The sequence below is a fragment of the Gekko japonicus genome, unplaced genomic scaffold, assembly GCF_001447785.1.
Source record: "Gekko japonicus isolate JY-2015 unplaced genomic scaffold, Gekko_japonicus_V1.1 scaffold1498, whole genome shotgun sequence".
NCBI classification, from domain to species: Eukaryota; Metazoa; Chordata; class Lepidosauria; order Squamata; family Gekkonidae; genus Gekko; species Gekko japonicus.
In genome coordinates this window covers 442588-457980 of record NW_015176494.1, presented here as the reverse complement: position 1 = coordinate 457980, position 15393 = coordinate 442588, and the positions used below count along the sequence as shown (strand labels likewise).

At 47.1% G+C, this 15393-nt stretch overlaps 2 protein-coding genes across 2 annotated transcripts in view; one reads left to right on the top strand and one right to left on the bottom strand.

Moving 5' to 3' along the window:
• Positions 1-7215, top strand: part of GLA (galactosidase alpha) — a 13690-nt gene extending 6475 nt beyond the window's left edge. Inside the window, 5 exon segments of the mRNA XM_015427282.1 lie at positions 566-657; positions 3405-3493; positions 3495-3564; positions 4754-4951; positions 5841-7215. Of these exon segments, the coding sequence (XP_015282768.1) occupies positions 566-657; positions 3405-3493; positions 3495-3564; positions 4754-4951; positions 5841-6134 (743 nt within the window). The 3' untranslated portion in view covers positions 6135-7215.
• A 1775-nt stretch (positions 7216-8990) lies between these two features.
• On the bottom strand, positions 8991-15393 carry LOC107123932 (60S ribosomal protein L36a). Its single transcript, XM_015427285.1, has 5 exons — positions 15303-15393; positions 11100-11205; positions 9892-9959; positions 9271-9393; positions 8991-9065 (listed from the first exon to the last, which is right to left on the bottom strand). The coding sequence occupies exons 1-5, from the start codon at positions 15303-15305 to the stop codon at positions 9045-9047; spliced, it is 321 nt and encodes a 106-aa protein (XP_015282771.1). The 5' UTR covers positions 15306-15393; the 3' UTR covers positions 8991-9044.

Genomic DNA, 15393 nt, shown 5'->3' with positions numbered 1-15393 from the left:
GGTTTGATTCCCCACTCCTCCACTTGCACCTAGCTGGATGACCTTGGGCAAGCCATAGTTCTGATAAGAGCTGTCCTTGAAAAGGAGCCGTTTCTCTCAGAGCTCTCTCAGCCCCACCTACCTCACAGGGTGTCTGTTGTGGGGAGGGGGAGGGAAAGCAGTTTGTAAGCTGCTCTGAGACGCCTTTGGGTAGTGAAGGGCGGGGTATAAATCCCTTCTCTTCTCTTCTCTTCTCTTGCAGCTCATGCTGGGGATGAGGGGGGTCAGGAGCCCTTTCTCGCACAAACCGAGGTGTGAACAAGTTGGGGGGCAGAGGTGACATTGCCAGGCCTCATTCAGTTCAAAATAGGGCCTCCCTTTACAAAATAGTGCTGATGGTACCGGGGGTGTGTGTCCCTAAATCCCTAGCAATATTTGCAAAACAGGCCAGAATGAATGCAAAACATAAATATGCCCTCATTTCCCGGAAGTGGCCCAGGAAGATCTGCATGTTCTCTTCCTGCGGCATTTTTGATGTTTATTTGCAAGGATTCTGAGAGAGCTGATTTTTCCTCATTTACACCAGGTTATAAGACCATGTCCCGGGCTTTGAATAAAACCGGCAGAGGCATCGTGTACTCCTGCGAGTGGCCGCTCTACCAGAAGTTCATGCAGAAGGTAAAGAGGGCCGCCTGGAGACTTCGGTGCTTTTCCTCCCCACTCTGGGAAGCCCATACCATGGAGCAAACCTATGGTAGGCAGGCCTAATCCGCGTCTGGATTTGAAAAGCATGCCGCAGGGGTAAGGATACACTGGGACAGATCAGTGGGTGATCACACTGACCCACCCTCCTCTGTCTTTTCTGCAAGGCAGTGACCATACCTGGACCTATAAAAAAGAGCAAGAGGCCAGTAGCACCCGAAAGACTAAGAAAACTTGTGGCTGGGTATGAGCTTTGACGAGTCACTGCTCACTTCTTCAGATACTTCTTCAGCTGGCAGGAAAAGGGCTCTCTAAGTGTTCCCCCTAAGCTGAGTTAGTGTGAACTAGCTCACAGTTTTTTAGTTTTTAGCCTCCAGCTCACACATTTTTTTTGCCTTAGCTCAGGAAGGAGGGCTCCAGAGCAGACTCATTTATGCAGTAGCCCAATCACCCACTCGCAGCTTTAGTGCCAAGTGCTCACAAAGTAGAATTTTTGCTCACAAGAGTGCACGGCTTTAGAGGGAGCACTGGTGGTGACTCACAAAAACTCCTCCCCTGCCACAAAGGTTGTTAGTCTTCAAGGTGCCGCTGGGCTCTTGCTCTTTTCTGCTGCTACAGACAGACTCACACAGCTACCCATCTCGATCTATCAGAACTGAACCTGTTGATTAGCATTTTTCAACTGAAAAACTCTTGGAGCAGGTGGCTGTCTCGTAAAAGGTCGGGAAAGGGCCTTGGCAGAGTTTTGGGGAGGGGCAGCCAGGTGGAGCCCCTTCTCTCATCCTTCCGTGCCTTACAGACTCATGGGAGGAGCAGGAAATGGAAGAAGGGGGAGCCGTGTTGTCACATTAGACTCGCTTTTGCCTGTTTGGCTCTGGCTTTCTGGGGCGGCTTAAGCCTGCTGATCAGAACCCCGAGCCCTGGCCTTAAGGCTGGGGCCTCCTGTCTTGCAGTGGGACCAGCTGCTGCACCTCCCCTGTTTGGAATGGATCAATGGGGTGGGGTCTAATATGGAGCCTAACAAGGGAGAATGAAAGGATCAGGATAGCGAGCCTTTCTATATTCAGTTGATTTATGGGACACAAAGTGGCTGACGTGGTTCTCTCCTCCATTTTATCCTCAGGACAACTCTGTGAGGTGGGTGACTGGCCCAAGGTCACCCAGTGAGTCTCCATGGCAGAGTGGGGATTCAAACCTGGGTCTTAGTTCGTGTGAGCTAGCTCACAGTTTTTTAGCCTCTGGCTCACACTCTGGCAAATGCATTTATGCAGCAGCCAAATTGCTCACTCACAACTTTAATGCCAGCAGCTCACAAAGCAAACTTTTTGCTCACAAGACTCCACAGCTCTGTGGGAGCATTGCTCCCAGGTCCTATTTGGACACTCTCCTACGCGAAGTAGTTTTTGTCCACTTTCTCAATATCCCTTGGGATTATATACCATCTAAAAAACATTTTGTACCAGTTTTCTCTTAATGCCTGGCTGGCTGTAAACTTAATTTCTTTTTCCCATAACCATTCCCATTGATGCACAGGTATCTGCTCTCTAAAATTCTGTGTCCATTTAATCGTACATTTTTTCACTTCTTCTTGTTTCTAACGGAAATCATAACTTATGCATCCATTGTAGTAAATGGTCTTTTTGTTTTATAATCAGCTGTTCAGACTCAGTCACCTCTCTTAGAGTTCCACCTTCTGTATTGATATTCTCCCTCTTCTGCTTTTAACTGTGATAATGTAATGGTTAAAAGCACAGTCTATGAGCTAGCAAGCCCCAGCTTTTCCACTCATAGCTTACCACATTAATGTCTGTGGGGACTTTAGATAAATTCTTATGCCTTCGTTTTAGCCTTCTGCCTGGTAAGGTGGAACCTGACATCCCAGACACTGAGCTTAGCATTACTGAACCAGCTCAAGAGCCAGAATGTTGGGCTGGGAGGTAAAAGGCAAAGGTTCCCTTGCTCGAAAGCCAGTCGAATCCGACTCTAGGGTTGCGGTGCTCATCTCCGTTTAAAAGCCGAAGAGCCAGCGCTGTCTGAAGACGTTTCCGTGGTCATGTGGCCGGCATGACTAAACACCAAGGCGCACGGAATGCTGTTACCTTCCCACCGAAGTGGTCCCTATTTATCTACTTGCACTTTCTTGCTTTCGAACTGCTAGGAGAGGGAAGACTGATTCAAATCCCCACTCAACAATGCAATTCACTGGTGACCCTGCACAAGTCACTGTCAGACTAACATATGTCATGTGGGGCTGTTGCAATGGTAAAATGAGAAGCAGAATGCTGCCTCGTGCCCTAAACTCCTTGGAGGAAGAGCAGGGAAGAGAGTTGGATGGGCAGCAACTTTGTTGAGTCGTTAAAAAGGATTTCTGAGCGTGTCTGATAAAGCACCCAGGAAAATTGTAATGTCTTGGGTCCTTCCACGAAGCATGTGGGTAGCCATGTTGGTCTGAAGCAGCAGAACAGTTTGAGTCCAGTGGCACCCTTAAGACCGACAAAGTTTTATTTAAGGTACAAAGTGTGCATGCACACTTATTCAAGGTATAAAGTGTGCACGCACACAAAAGCTTATACCTTGAAGAAAACTTTGTTGGTCTTAAAGGTGCCACTGGACTCAAACTTCAGTCTTGGGTCCCGGCATCCAACCAGGCTATTCCACTCAAACAATAGCATCTTTGGGTTCAACCATTTTCTTCCTTCTTTCCACCCCTTTCCCATTGACAGCCCAACTACACTGAGATAAAACAGTACTGTAATTACTGGAGGAATTTTGCTGATATCTACGACGCTTGGAGTAGCATCGGGAGTATTCTGTATGACCGCTCTTCATCAGGACAACCTCACCAGCGTCGCTGGGCCAGGGGGCTGGAACGATCCAGACATGGTGAGAATATGTTCTGTCTGTTCCAGAGTCTGCTTCTATGCAAATGACACGAGGGCTCCATTCAAGCATGACGACAAAAAGCAAACCTTTCCACCAATAAATAGGTGTTAAAAATGAGTGAAACGGCTTAGGCATGCTAAGTGTACCTAGCCTTGCTCTGAATGGCCCAGGCTAGCCTGAACTTGGAAGCGAAGCAGGGCCAGCCCTGGTTAGTACTTGGATGGGAGACCACCGGGGAAATTCAGGGTTGCGATGCAGAGGCGGGCAGTGACAAACCACCTCTCTTCGTCTCTTGCCATGAAAACCCTACAGGATCGGCTTGATGGCAATTTCCACCACCAAGTGTACCTAACTCTGTATTGGGTTGTGCCCGTAAAAATATTACAAAGCCCTGGGCCATGCTCAGCAGCTAGTTTAATGGAATCATCATGCCAAAATCGGACCACTGGCAGAGAGCCAGTTTGGTGTAGAAGAAGAGAAGAAGAGATTGGATTTATACCCCGCCCTTCACTACCCAAAGGTGTCTCAGAGCGGCTTACAAACTCCTTTCCCTTCCCCTCCCCACAACAGACACCCTGTGAGGGAGGTGGGGCTGAGAGAGCTCTTGACAGAAACTGCTCTTTTTCAAGAACAGCTCTTATCAGAACTAGGGCTTGCCCAAGGTCGTCCAGCCAGGTGCAAGTGGAGGAGTGGGGAATCAAACCCGGTTCTCCCAGATTAGAGTCCGCGCACATAACCACTACACCAAACTGGCTCTCAGTAGTGGTTAAGAGTGCGGATAATAATCTGGGACAACCGGGTTTGATTCCCCACTCCTCCACATGCAGCTGCTGGTGTGACCTTGGGTCAGTCATAAATTCTTTCAGAGCTGTTCTTTCAAGGGCAGTCCTCAAGAGAGCTTTCTCAGCCCCACCTACCTCACAGGGTGTCTGTTGTGGGGAGGGGAAGGGAAAGGAGTTTGTAAGCCTCTCTGAGACTCCTTCGGGTAGCGAAGGGTGGGATATAAACCCAATCTCTTCTTCTTCTTACTACGGTGGCTGCCTATATCACACACATTAATTTCTCCTGTGCATGGGCCTGCCAGCTGTTTGTGCTCAAGAGCTGGAGGATTTGTTCATGGGGTTTCCAGCAACTGAGCTCCAGCTTAGTTCTGCTTTGTAAACCAGACCCTGGTCTTTCCACCTCCTAGCTGGTGATTGGGAACTTTGGACTGAGTTGGGACCAGCAGATAACACAGATGGCACTCTGGGCCATGATGGCAGCCCCGCTCCTCATGTCCAACGACTTGCGCCACATCAGTTCAGCATCCAAGGCCCTGCTCCAAAACAAGGAAGTGATCGCCATCAACCAGGATCCTCTGGGCAAGCAGGGATATCGACTCACCAAGGTAGGACTCGTTCACTTGGGCTCCTCCTTGCAGGGACACGGCCCCATCTTGATGTTCCTAGCCTTTCTGCTTGAGCCAAAATGAGAACAGTGATACTTGCATTTGATTAGACCCCCAAGATGCTGTGCCTTAAGGAGACATGGTATGCTCTTAGGTAAAGGTTTCCCTTGCTCGAAAGCCAGTCAAATCCGACTCTAGGGTTGCGGTGCTCATCTCCGTTTCCAAGCTGAAGAGCCAGCGCTGTCCGAAGACGTTTCCGTGGTCATGTGGCCGGCATGTCTAGATGCCAAGGCGCATGGAACTCTGTTACCTTCCCACCGAAGTGGTACCTATTTATCTACTTGCAATTTCTTGCTTTCGAACTGCTAGGTTGGCAGGAGCTGGAACCAGAGACGGGAGCTCACTCCGTCATGTGGCAACTCGGGTCTCGAACTGCTATACTCTTTAAGTTGTCTTAAAAATCCAGCACAGTGCAGTGAATGTGAGATGTGAAGCCCCCAAGTTCTAATCGCACTCGGGGTCTGGATTTATTAGGTAGCTGCTTGTTCTTTTTTTTTGGCAGTCTCCCCAGCTATTACCTGCAACTTTATGGTATGACAGTATTATTTGACGTACTGCGATGGTATGTAAAGCCACCTAAAACTAGATAGACGCCAAGCTCTGTTCTACAAATTCTGTGAAGTATCTTAAAGATATGGTAAGGAAGTTCTTAAAGGCCCATCAGATTTGGACATTGGATTTCGATAGATCCGGCACCACGCAACTAGTCTGCTGTTTCACCTTGATGGCAGACCAAATTTAAGAGAGTGTGCATTCTTGTGGTTTATGAAAGTTGCATATAGCAGTGTTATTGCTGCTCCTCACGGATCTGCCATGTCTTCTCTTGTAGGACTACAATGGCTTTGAATTGTGGGAGCGGCCTCTTTCGGGTGGGGCCCATGCCATAGCCATAATGAACCGTCAGGAGATCGGTGGACCTCAGACTTACAGGGTCTATCTCGCCTTCCTTGGGAACGGTTTGGCTTGCAACCCTGCTTGTTCTATCCAGCAGATCCTTCCCACCAGCAGAAATTTGGGGCTACACAACTGGGTATCGTCCTTCAAAGTCTTGGTGAACCCAACAGGTACTGCCCTGCTGAAGATTGTGGTGATTAAGGAAAAACGCTCTCTGGGTATCTTATAACATGGCTCTTCGGAAGAACCTTTCTTAGGGAAGGTCACCAGCAGTTCTGCTGGAAGCTGAAGTCTCAGAAGATTGAACCACTTTTCCCTAAGTCTTGTGACTGTTAACCGTTGAGAGATTGTCACATCTTTTGAGTCGTAAAAATGTTTTCTTCCTCTGTGCTCCACCCCATCCCCCCAAAAAAACCAGGTGAAGAATGCAAAAGTGTGTGGTATACTAAGCAATGGCTGCTACTCAAACTCAGTGTTGTAGGCAGTTATATGAAACTGAGAAGGACAGGTGTTGGAGCGGAGTACTGAAGTGCTCTTCAGTCGCCTGAAACGTGCCATCCTGCAAGCTGCTGTTTGCTCAAACGACACACACAACCTTGAGCACAGGGAGTGGTTTGTGAAATGTTTAGGTAAGCTGGCAAGTGGGCCTGAGATGAGATTTCATATTCTTGGCTCCTCCCAAGGTTTTTTTTTTAAGGATATAGGTTTAATGTGCACAATCTGGATTCTTGGAAGCAGAGTATCTACACCCTACTTATTATTCAACTAAGGGTTCAACCCATGTTACCTTTGTAGTAAAACAAGTCCTGTAGGTACCTGTTTCAACCACAGGGGATGTGGCACTTAACTCAGCTGGCCCAGGTCTCAAGCTGCTAGACCTTAATGAGGAATTCCACCTCAGCAGGTCTGGGATTCCTTTTTGCTGCCTCCACGGGGTTGTGAGTTAATGGTACATTTGCCTGGTAACCTGCACCCGACTCAGCCTTCTCTCCAAATTAAGAATCACATGGTATGGGGTTATTCGCTCGGGTAGGTCTTTTCCCTACCATCTTTTTGTACACCTGACTCCCATTACGCTTTATATATGAGAGCCACGGCCAAAAACCAATTTCAGGAAAAAATTATTTGAATAAGCAGTTTTATAAATGTGATGAAACTCTGACCTAGATAGCCCAGGCTGGCCAGATCTCAGAAGCTAAGCAAGGTCAGCTCTGATTAGGAAGTCCATGGGTCACTATGTAACCCTGAGCTAGCTTGGCGTAGTGGTTAAGAGCAGCAGACTCTAATCTGGAGAACTGGGTTTGGTTTACCACCCCTCCATATGAAGCCAGCTGGGTGGCCTTGGGTCAGTCACAGTCCTCTCAGAGCTCTCTCAGCCCCACCTACCTCACAGGGTGTTTGTTGTGGGGCGAGAAACAGAAGCCGATTGTAAGCCGATCTGAGACTCCTTAGGGTAGTGAAAACTTGGGTATAAAACCCAACTTTTCTCTTTCTTCTACGCAGAGGCAGGCAATCACAAACCGCCTCTGGACACCCTTTGCCTTGAAAACCCTACAGAGTCACCATAAGTCAGCTGTGACAGGACAGCAGAGAAAACAAATAGGATAGAGGCAGACAGAATAATCTTTTTCCAGGTTCTGTTCATTTTACCATCAGCTGCCTTTTCCCCTCCTTGAGGCTGCACATAACTCTCTCGGAGGTCCTCCCCACCAGGTGCTCTGATATCATCATCAGTGTCTTGCTTTAAACAAAGGACAGCAGTGCTCGAAAAACAATGTACAGGCCAAGTTTTTTTCTTAGAATGTATCTTGAAGGTCAAAGAAGACGGGGACGGCAAAGGATGAGATGGTTAGACAGTGTCATAGATGCAACGAACATGAAGTTGAGCAAACTTCAGAGGACAGCGGAAGACCTGGCATGATCTGGTCCATGGGGTCGCGAAGAGTCGGACTCGACTGTGCAACTGAACAACAACCTTGCTTCCTGTGACTGCTGGCAGTGGAAGAAAGTTCCCCTGGCTAACTAGAGTTCTTAAACTGTTGCACTGCAATTGCTGCTGTCATGAACCAGTCAAGTCGAGTGCCGGAGCCTCTTGATCAGCAGAAAACCAAAGTCGCATTTAAAATGTTATGGTTCTAGATTATGTTAATGAAATGTGTGTATGTATATGGAGTCATTTTGTATATGATGAATACAGATCTCACTGGTGTAGATGGCTTCAAAGAAAAATGCTGTGCAAACCATACTCAGCAGCTGTTATTTTGGGGATTTTCAAGTCAGTAGAGAGGGAGGTGGGAGATACTATACCGTGGGCTCCTGCAAGGGAAGAAGAGGGGTATATGGAATGGATTAAATGAGGACCCACTTCTAGTTAAAAGTGCCCTTTAAGGCCCAATCCACCTGCTCAGTTGAGTTGTCCCAGTGTAATCTTGGCTTGCCCTGGTAGTTTCCAGTTGACTTCAATTGCAACTGACAAACCTCCAGGTGAGTAATCATGCAGAGATGTATTAAGAGGTCTACCTCAAGCCCTGCCATCTCCACCAAAGCAAGGTGGAGTGTTATGAGGCAGTTCAGTTTCATATCTGGGTTAGAATCATAGAGTTGGAAGGGACCTCCAGGGTCATCTAGTTGAACTCCTGCACAATGCAAGAAATTCACAACTACCCCACCCCATACCCAGTGACCCCCACTCCATGCTCGGAAGATGGCAAAAAAAAAAAAAACCCTCCAGGATCCCTAGTCAAACTGGCCTGGAGAAAATTGCTTCCTGATATAATTATATTGTTAGTCTTGTGGGAGCAAGGCAAAACATGAGGGATACCTAACCGACTAAACCGTTGTAATGTGGAAAGTCTTGGCCTCTGTGAGTGGGGCTATGCATTGCAACTTTTCTCCCTCTTAACAGCCATTCACCATGAGGGGATGATTGGCACAGAATGGAAAAGAGAAGAATACAGGCATTTGGGTCTCAAAGTTGGCTGGTGGAGGTTAAAAAGAAAGATAACGGAAGTGGATCAGTGGGGCTCACGTACACCTGATAAGCTCCCCTCAACAGCAAGCACAAAATCAATCTGCAACAGGAAGGTGCATTTTCCATTGGATTTTAATGGGTTCCACAGCAAAAGTACAAGCTGAATGTCTAGAACTGGATGACTTGGCCCTGGGAGAAAAAAAGACAAAAATACAGACCATGAACATGTGTCATTGTCACTGAAAAGGCAATTTTTATCTTGATGTGTGTGAACAATGGAGAGACAGGTGGGGACTTTAAAACTAGGACCTGCCAAAAAGTAGCCCAAATCACCACGTTTGGGGGCTCCCCCCGCAAACGCATACCATGATGTGGGCTCAGGACAGGGGCCTACCTTTCTCTTCTTGTCTCCTCCCAGTTCAAAGTGCTTGCACCTCTTAATGGCCAGCATCCTCTTGGACCTGCAGTTGGGCTCCACGCACTCCAGCCTCAGCACGATCTTCTTTGTGGTCTTGGCCTAGAACAGGAGGGAAAGGATGCCATCCATATCCACGCAGGGCCCAGGCAAAACTGGCAACATTTTGCCCCTCTTTGGGAGCAGGCCTGCAGGGAGCTGAAAAGCTTGCACTGTGAACCCTGATGCAGACAGCCAGTCAGTGAAAGGGAGGGAGATGTAGTTATGGCTGGTGCCTTTAAAACAAGACTAGGCAAGTAATTAGAGAAGTCATTATGACTAATGGAAATGTCCAGAAAAAGCTTACCACTGAATACCAGCTGCAGAAAAGCAATAGCAAGGGACGTCTCATGGCTGGTTGGCCACAGGATGCTGTATTAGATGGCTTTGCTTGATCCAGCAAAGCTCTTAGAAGCCCCCACAAACCGCAAAAATGAAGGTCTGCACGCTCTGACTTTCAAACGTCCCTCAGCCAGATGGCCCACTTTAACGTTGTCAACACACACACACATGCACCGCTCCAAACTCACGAAATTTCCACAGCCTTCCAGTCAAACTCACCTTCTTGCGGAAGATCGGCTTTGTCTGACCACCATAGCCACTCTGTTTGCGGTCATATCGTCTTTTTCCTAAAGGGAAGAAGTTACATCACTGAAGTGAGGAGCTTGAAGGGAATACCTAATAGTCACTGTCAGTGTTCCCTCTAAGCTGAGTTAGTGTGAGCTAGCTCACAGTTTTTTTTTAGCCTCCGGCTCACACCTTTTTGTCTTAGCTCAGGAAGGGATGGCTCCAGAGCAACCTAATTTATGCAGTAGCCAAATTGCTCGCTCACAACTTAATGCCAGTAGCTCACAAAGTAGAATTTTTGCTCACAAGACTCCACAGTTTAGAGGGAACATTGGTCACTGTATCACTAAACAAAGAGTAAAGGGCTGACCCCAAAGTCAGGCCACCCACAGACGAGATGGGACGACATACTTGGGACTCTCCAAGCATGCAGAAAAATATGACTTTGTTAAAAGATAACACACTCTGGCTTCAACATGCTCCAGGACAGACTCATGAGAATTTGTTAAACCTACAGTAGAGGGTAAATATCAACCTACCCAATCCTTTAAAATCAGGGGTGTCGAACTCAATTGTTATAAGGGCCGGATCTGACATAAATGAGACCTTGTTGGGCTGGGCCATGTGTGTCATAAAATGTAATGCCAGGCGGCGGAGGTATAAACTTTATCAAGGACACAAACAAAAAGGGATTTTTTAAACTTAAAATAAAAACATGCTTAAAACACTAGCTCTCTTGCAATATTTTGTTTATTTAACAGTGTCTGATAACTGACACCTCTTGCTCTGAATTACTGCATCAAAATGTCTGTGCTGTTGCAATCTTGAGTATGCTCTTCAGGTGTGCACCTGTAAGCTGCAAACCTATGATGACGCAGCAGCAGCAAAACTGGAAGAAGAAGCAGAAGACAGCCAGTTCCACTGCGGGCCTGATAGAAGCCCTCCCTTAAGTGCCTACAGAATCCCAGAGAGGGAGAGATTTAGGGTGGGTGAGATCCACAAATTGTTCACCCCTCCTGTGATACCTGGCTTATTTCATTTAATCAATGAAACTTGTATCCAGGAAATTTTTTGCAGATAGTCATTCAAGCCTTCAAGCCTTATCGCAACCACTTGGCAGTTCTTCTGTTTTCTGGGGGTGGGGGGAGTGATCTGTAGGAAATGAAAAGCCTGCCTGGGGCTTGGCAGGCTTTGCTACTTACCCTGAGCATACAGAGATTCTTTTCCTTTCTTATATTGAGTCACTTTGTGGGGCTGGTGCTTGCCACACTTCTTGCAGTAAGTCCTGCGGGTTTTCGGGACATTCACCTAGCAAGAAAGAGTATCCGCTTCAGAACAGCAATCATGTTTTCCTACACTGTATTTCTTTGGTAATCAAATCCCTCCCCCCACAAAACTCAGGCTCCATCTTAAAGGAACTGTTCTGGAGTGTGCCACTTGTTCTCATGGCAAACAAGCACCTCCCAAGACAGTTCACTTTCCCTGAGATTCTCTGGGAGAGTCTGACTGCTGGGTGCTGCCTGCTTGCCTGCCTTAAGTGCTGCTGGCTGGGTTTCCCCATTGGAGGTAATGGGGGTAACCTGTTTGGGTGCCCATAGAATTGAGCCCACTGGTCCAATTGCTTTGGTACATGGGGGTTTATGTGGGGAGAGGCTCCCGGAGCCTCTCCCTCAAACCCCCTCCCCCGCCCGAGCCACTAACAGCACCATGGGAAAAAAGTAACTTTTTCTCCCACCATAGAGAACAATGGAGGGGACGGGGGCAACCTGTTTGGGGGCCCATAGAATTGGACCCCCTGGTCCAATGTTTTTGAAACTTGATGGGTATCTTGTGGAGAGGCTCCAGCAGGTACCCTGTGAGTTTGGAGCATCCCCCTCAAAACCCCTCTCCTCCAGTCCTGAGAATATACCCTATGTTTTCGCCATTGACTTCAATGGCCCACAGGATATAATGGGGCTGAAATTGACATTTGGCTGGCCAAGACTCCCCAATCAGCTCCTACTGACGAAACCGACATGCGGGAGTCTTACTGCCAGCTGAAATCGATTCGGCTGAATCCAAATCGGCTGGATTTTTTTTCTGCACACCCCTAATAGGGAATTAGAGACTGAACTGCAATCCACAAGTCCCCAGTTCAAACCCGACCACTTTTATAGACCCTTTAAGTACCCTTAAGGCAAGACGTTATCTTTCAGTATCAAGATGGCTTAATTCTCACTTTTGCTGTAAGCTTTACTGACACTGTACATTATGCACTCTGAACATTTTAAAGGGCTATATAATTTTTCTTCTGGACTGTAGTACTTCAGGGAGAAATCAAGTGTCTATCTCTACATGCAGACATTTTCTATATAGGGTTAGGGTTAGACAGAGGGTTTTCAATGCTATACCTAGTGAGGGCAAGGTTTAGTGTCACTGGCCTTGCTGGCTTGGAACAGGCGTTGGGGCTAGAAGACAACTCGCTAAATACATCATAACTAAGAAGCCAAGAAGAACAGCCCGATCAAGTTCAATGGGAACGAATTCTAAGTGGCAAGTGTGTCTGGGTGTACAATCTGCAGGTGGGGTCTCACACTGTAGGCTAGTCCTCCATTTTAAAAAAAAATCAAGAAAACTAACATGTCAAGGAAAAGATGCCCATTAGTTTTCTCCCCCACCCCTAAGGTTTTTATGCACAGGGAGGTATTATGGAAGGAAGTCTCCATAAGAGCTTAAGAGCACCCCTGCTCGATCAGATCAAAGGTCTACCTTATCCAACTCACAACAGCCAAACAGATGCTTTCAGGAGGACAAGCAATGTATGATCCTCCCAACACTGGGTGTTCAGTAGCATAACCCCTTCTGAACATATTCCCTCTAGCCATGATGGAAACTAACAAAAGATTAACCTCTGCTCCCTGAATTTCTCCAGCCCCATTTTAAAGCTGTCTATAAACTACTGGCAACTGCTTCCTGTGGCAATAAATCCCACACATCCCTTCTATGTGTGGTGTGAAGAAATGCTTTCTTTTGCTTCACCTAAATCTCCCATCCCTGGGTGACATCAAGTTCTAGTAATATGGTAGAGGGAGTAAAAAAAGTTCTATCCACTTTCTCCATACAATGCACAATTGTGCATATTCTGTGTCCTCGCCCACCTTTTTTCCTTCATCCAAAAGCCCTCAACTCTTCAACCTTTCCTCACATGGAAAGGGCTCTAGATCATCTTGGTGGTCCTTCTCCACTTCTACAACACTGTGTTTGAAGTGCAGCAACCAGAACAGCACATGGTATTCCCACATGTTGTCATCCAATGAGTTCGCAATAATAATAATAAACATTTTGCATGCATGACATCTCATCATAAAACTCCTTAAAACCGCCCTGCATGGTAGTTATGCCAACTCCTTGGAAAACTACAACTGTTCTTTCCCACCCTAAGCATGGCTATACTGAGATTGATGAGAAATGTGATCCCTCAATGAGATTGTGTTTTCCACCGGTGCGTCGGTGTCCCTGCCCTGGCTGCCATTAATTCTGAAAATACTGATGCCCTTGCTTGTAGACTGACCCATTTAATGAATAACACGTCCCAGGCTTTGGGAAATATGCTGGCAGATCTCCATGACACCGAAAAAGTCACCATCCAAAACAGAATGGCTATAGACTACCTGCTGCTCAAGACAGGACATAACTGCGCTGAATTCGAGGGCATGTGTTGTTTGAACCTGAGTGATCATTCAGACTCCATTCAACGAAACATGAAGAATATCCAAGATATTTCAAAACAAATTATACCTTCTCATGGGTGGGGGGGATTGGTTCGGGAGTTGGCTCACTGGTTTGGGATCTACTGTTTATACTGTTTTAACATTTGTTCCAGTAGGAATTTTACTGATCTTTGGGGTTTGCCTTTGCATACAATGTACCCCCACCATGATAGCCTGTTGTGCTTCTGCAGTTCCCAGAACCCCCATCTCAAGAGTTGAACAAATGATGATGGTTGCCAGATATTGGGCTGAGTATCCTGAGCACTTAGTTCCAGTGGAAACAGCTCTTGATAAGCCTTACGGTGGTCATTTCACCAAGAGGGGGGATTGTAGGACAAGGGAAAAATGAATTTTTTCCTCTGACATGTTCATATATTGCCAGCTGTCACTGTACCTTCAGAAGTTTAATTATAATAGATCCAGATCTTGGTATGTAACCTAGAATCTTCTGATTAGAGCAGCTTATAGTAGAATATATTTTATAACTGTACCTTTTGTATACAAAGTTATATATATGTTAAGGAAAAGCATTATTACAGGCTGCTGGGATAAAGAGGGATTGCCTGAGAAAGGGCTTCCTTTCCCCCTTTCTCCCAGCCATGGCTCTCCACGGCTGGAAGAAAGAGAGTGGGTATCACCAAGGAAGGGTCTTCATTTAACCATTTGGTTTTGCTTCCCGCCTTTGAAGCAGTGGGGACTACCAAAGGGGTAAATGGCTGGCAGCACAGCTGATAGGTTTAAAGAGGGACTAGCTTCACTAAGGTCAGAAAGGTTCTCAGTGTTCCCTAATGTTCCCATTTCTTTGAAGAGCAGATAAGCAAATGTAGTCACTGACAATACATGAGAGACCAATAGTAAGGTTTAAAGTCAAATGATGCTTGTATGATGTTAACTGCTTGGTACCAATTAGAGATTCTTCAATGTATAAACTATATGTGATGTCATTTGGGGTATAAGACCTTCTGCCCTTCCTGGTTATGGCAGAATACAGTTTTGGAACTGCTGGGGTGCTAAGGCATTCAGCCCTGCATTCCCTGTTTTCAATTCATTAAACAGATATTCATCTAACTCCTTGGACTCCGACTGTGTGATTCCAATTCGGCTAAGGGGTCACACGGGCACGGATTTGTGCATCAGTAGGTCAATTCTATTCCCATATGGGGGGGGGGGGGCAGGCTGAGAAAGAGCGCAGGTTGTCTTGAGACCACCTACTGAATTTCTAGCTGGGGTGAAATTCGAACTAGCGACTTTTCAGCTCTCATTCTGCTACAGCAGCACTCCTCTACATCAAGCCCTTTACAATGCTGGCAGCAGTTTAATCAACCTTAACAGGCATATGAGTCCCCACCTATGGCCCGAAGTTGTACAGCCCAAGCGCCAGCTTGCCGCATTAGCGAAAAACGAGGCCTAAACATCCATGGGATTTGCATTCGGACAGTCTCTCAATGGAGAGAAGCAGGAAAGGGCCTGCCTGCCGCACTTCCCCTAATCTCGGGCCGAGTCCGTCTCCATAGCCGCTTTGTCACCAACCCCTGGTATTAACTCAACCAGACCCCTCCGGCCCGCGTCGCCCACCCCGACTGCATCGCTAGGCTGCACCCGCGACTCCCTCCCCTCAACCCCCGAGGCAGATGGCACCGGATTCAGCCCACTCACCATCTTCCCAGCGTCGCCAGCACCCACCGAAAGGGCCTGCTTTTCAAAGCGGAAGTGGCTTATACACAGGGATAAAGAAAAGAGGAAAGTG

Coding starts and splice junctions, on each gene's coding strand:
- LOC107123932 (XM_015427285.1), bottom strand. Junction 9,960..11,099: donor AGAATCTCTGTATGCTCAGG/GTAAGTAGCAAA, acceptor TCTTCCCTTTAG/GAAAAAGACGATATGACCGC. Junction 9,066..9,270: donor GAGGAGACAAGAAGAGAAAG/GTAGGCCCCTGT, acceptor TTTTTCTCCCAG/GGCCAAGTCATCCAGTTCTA.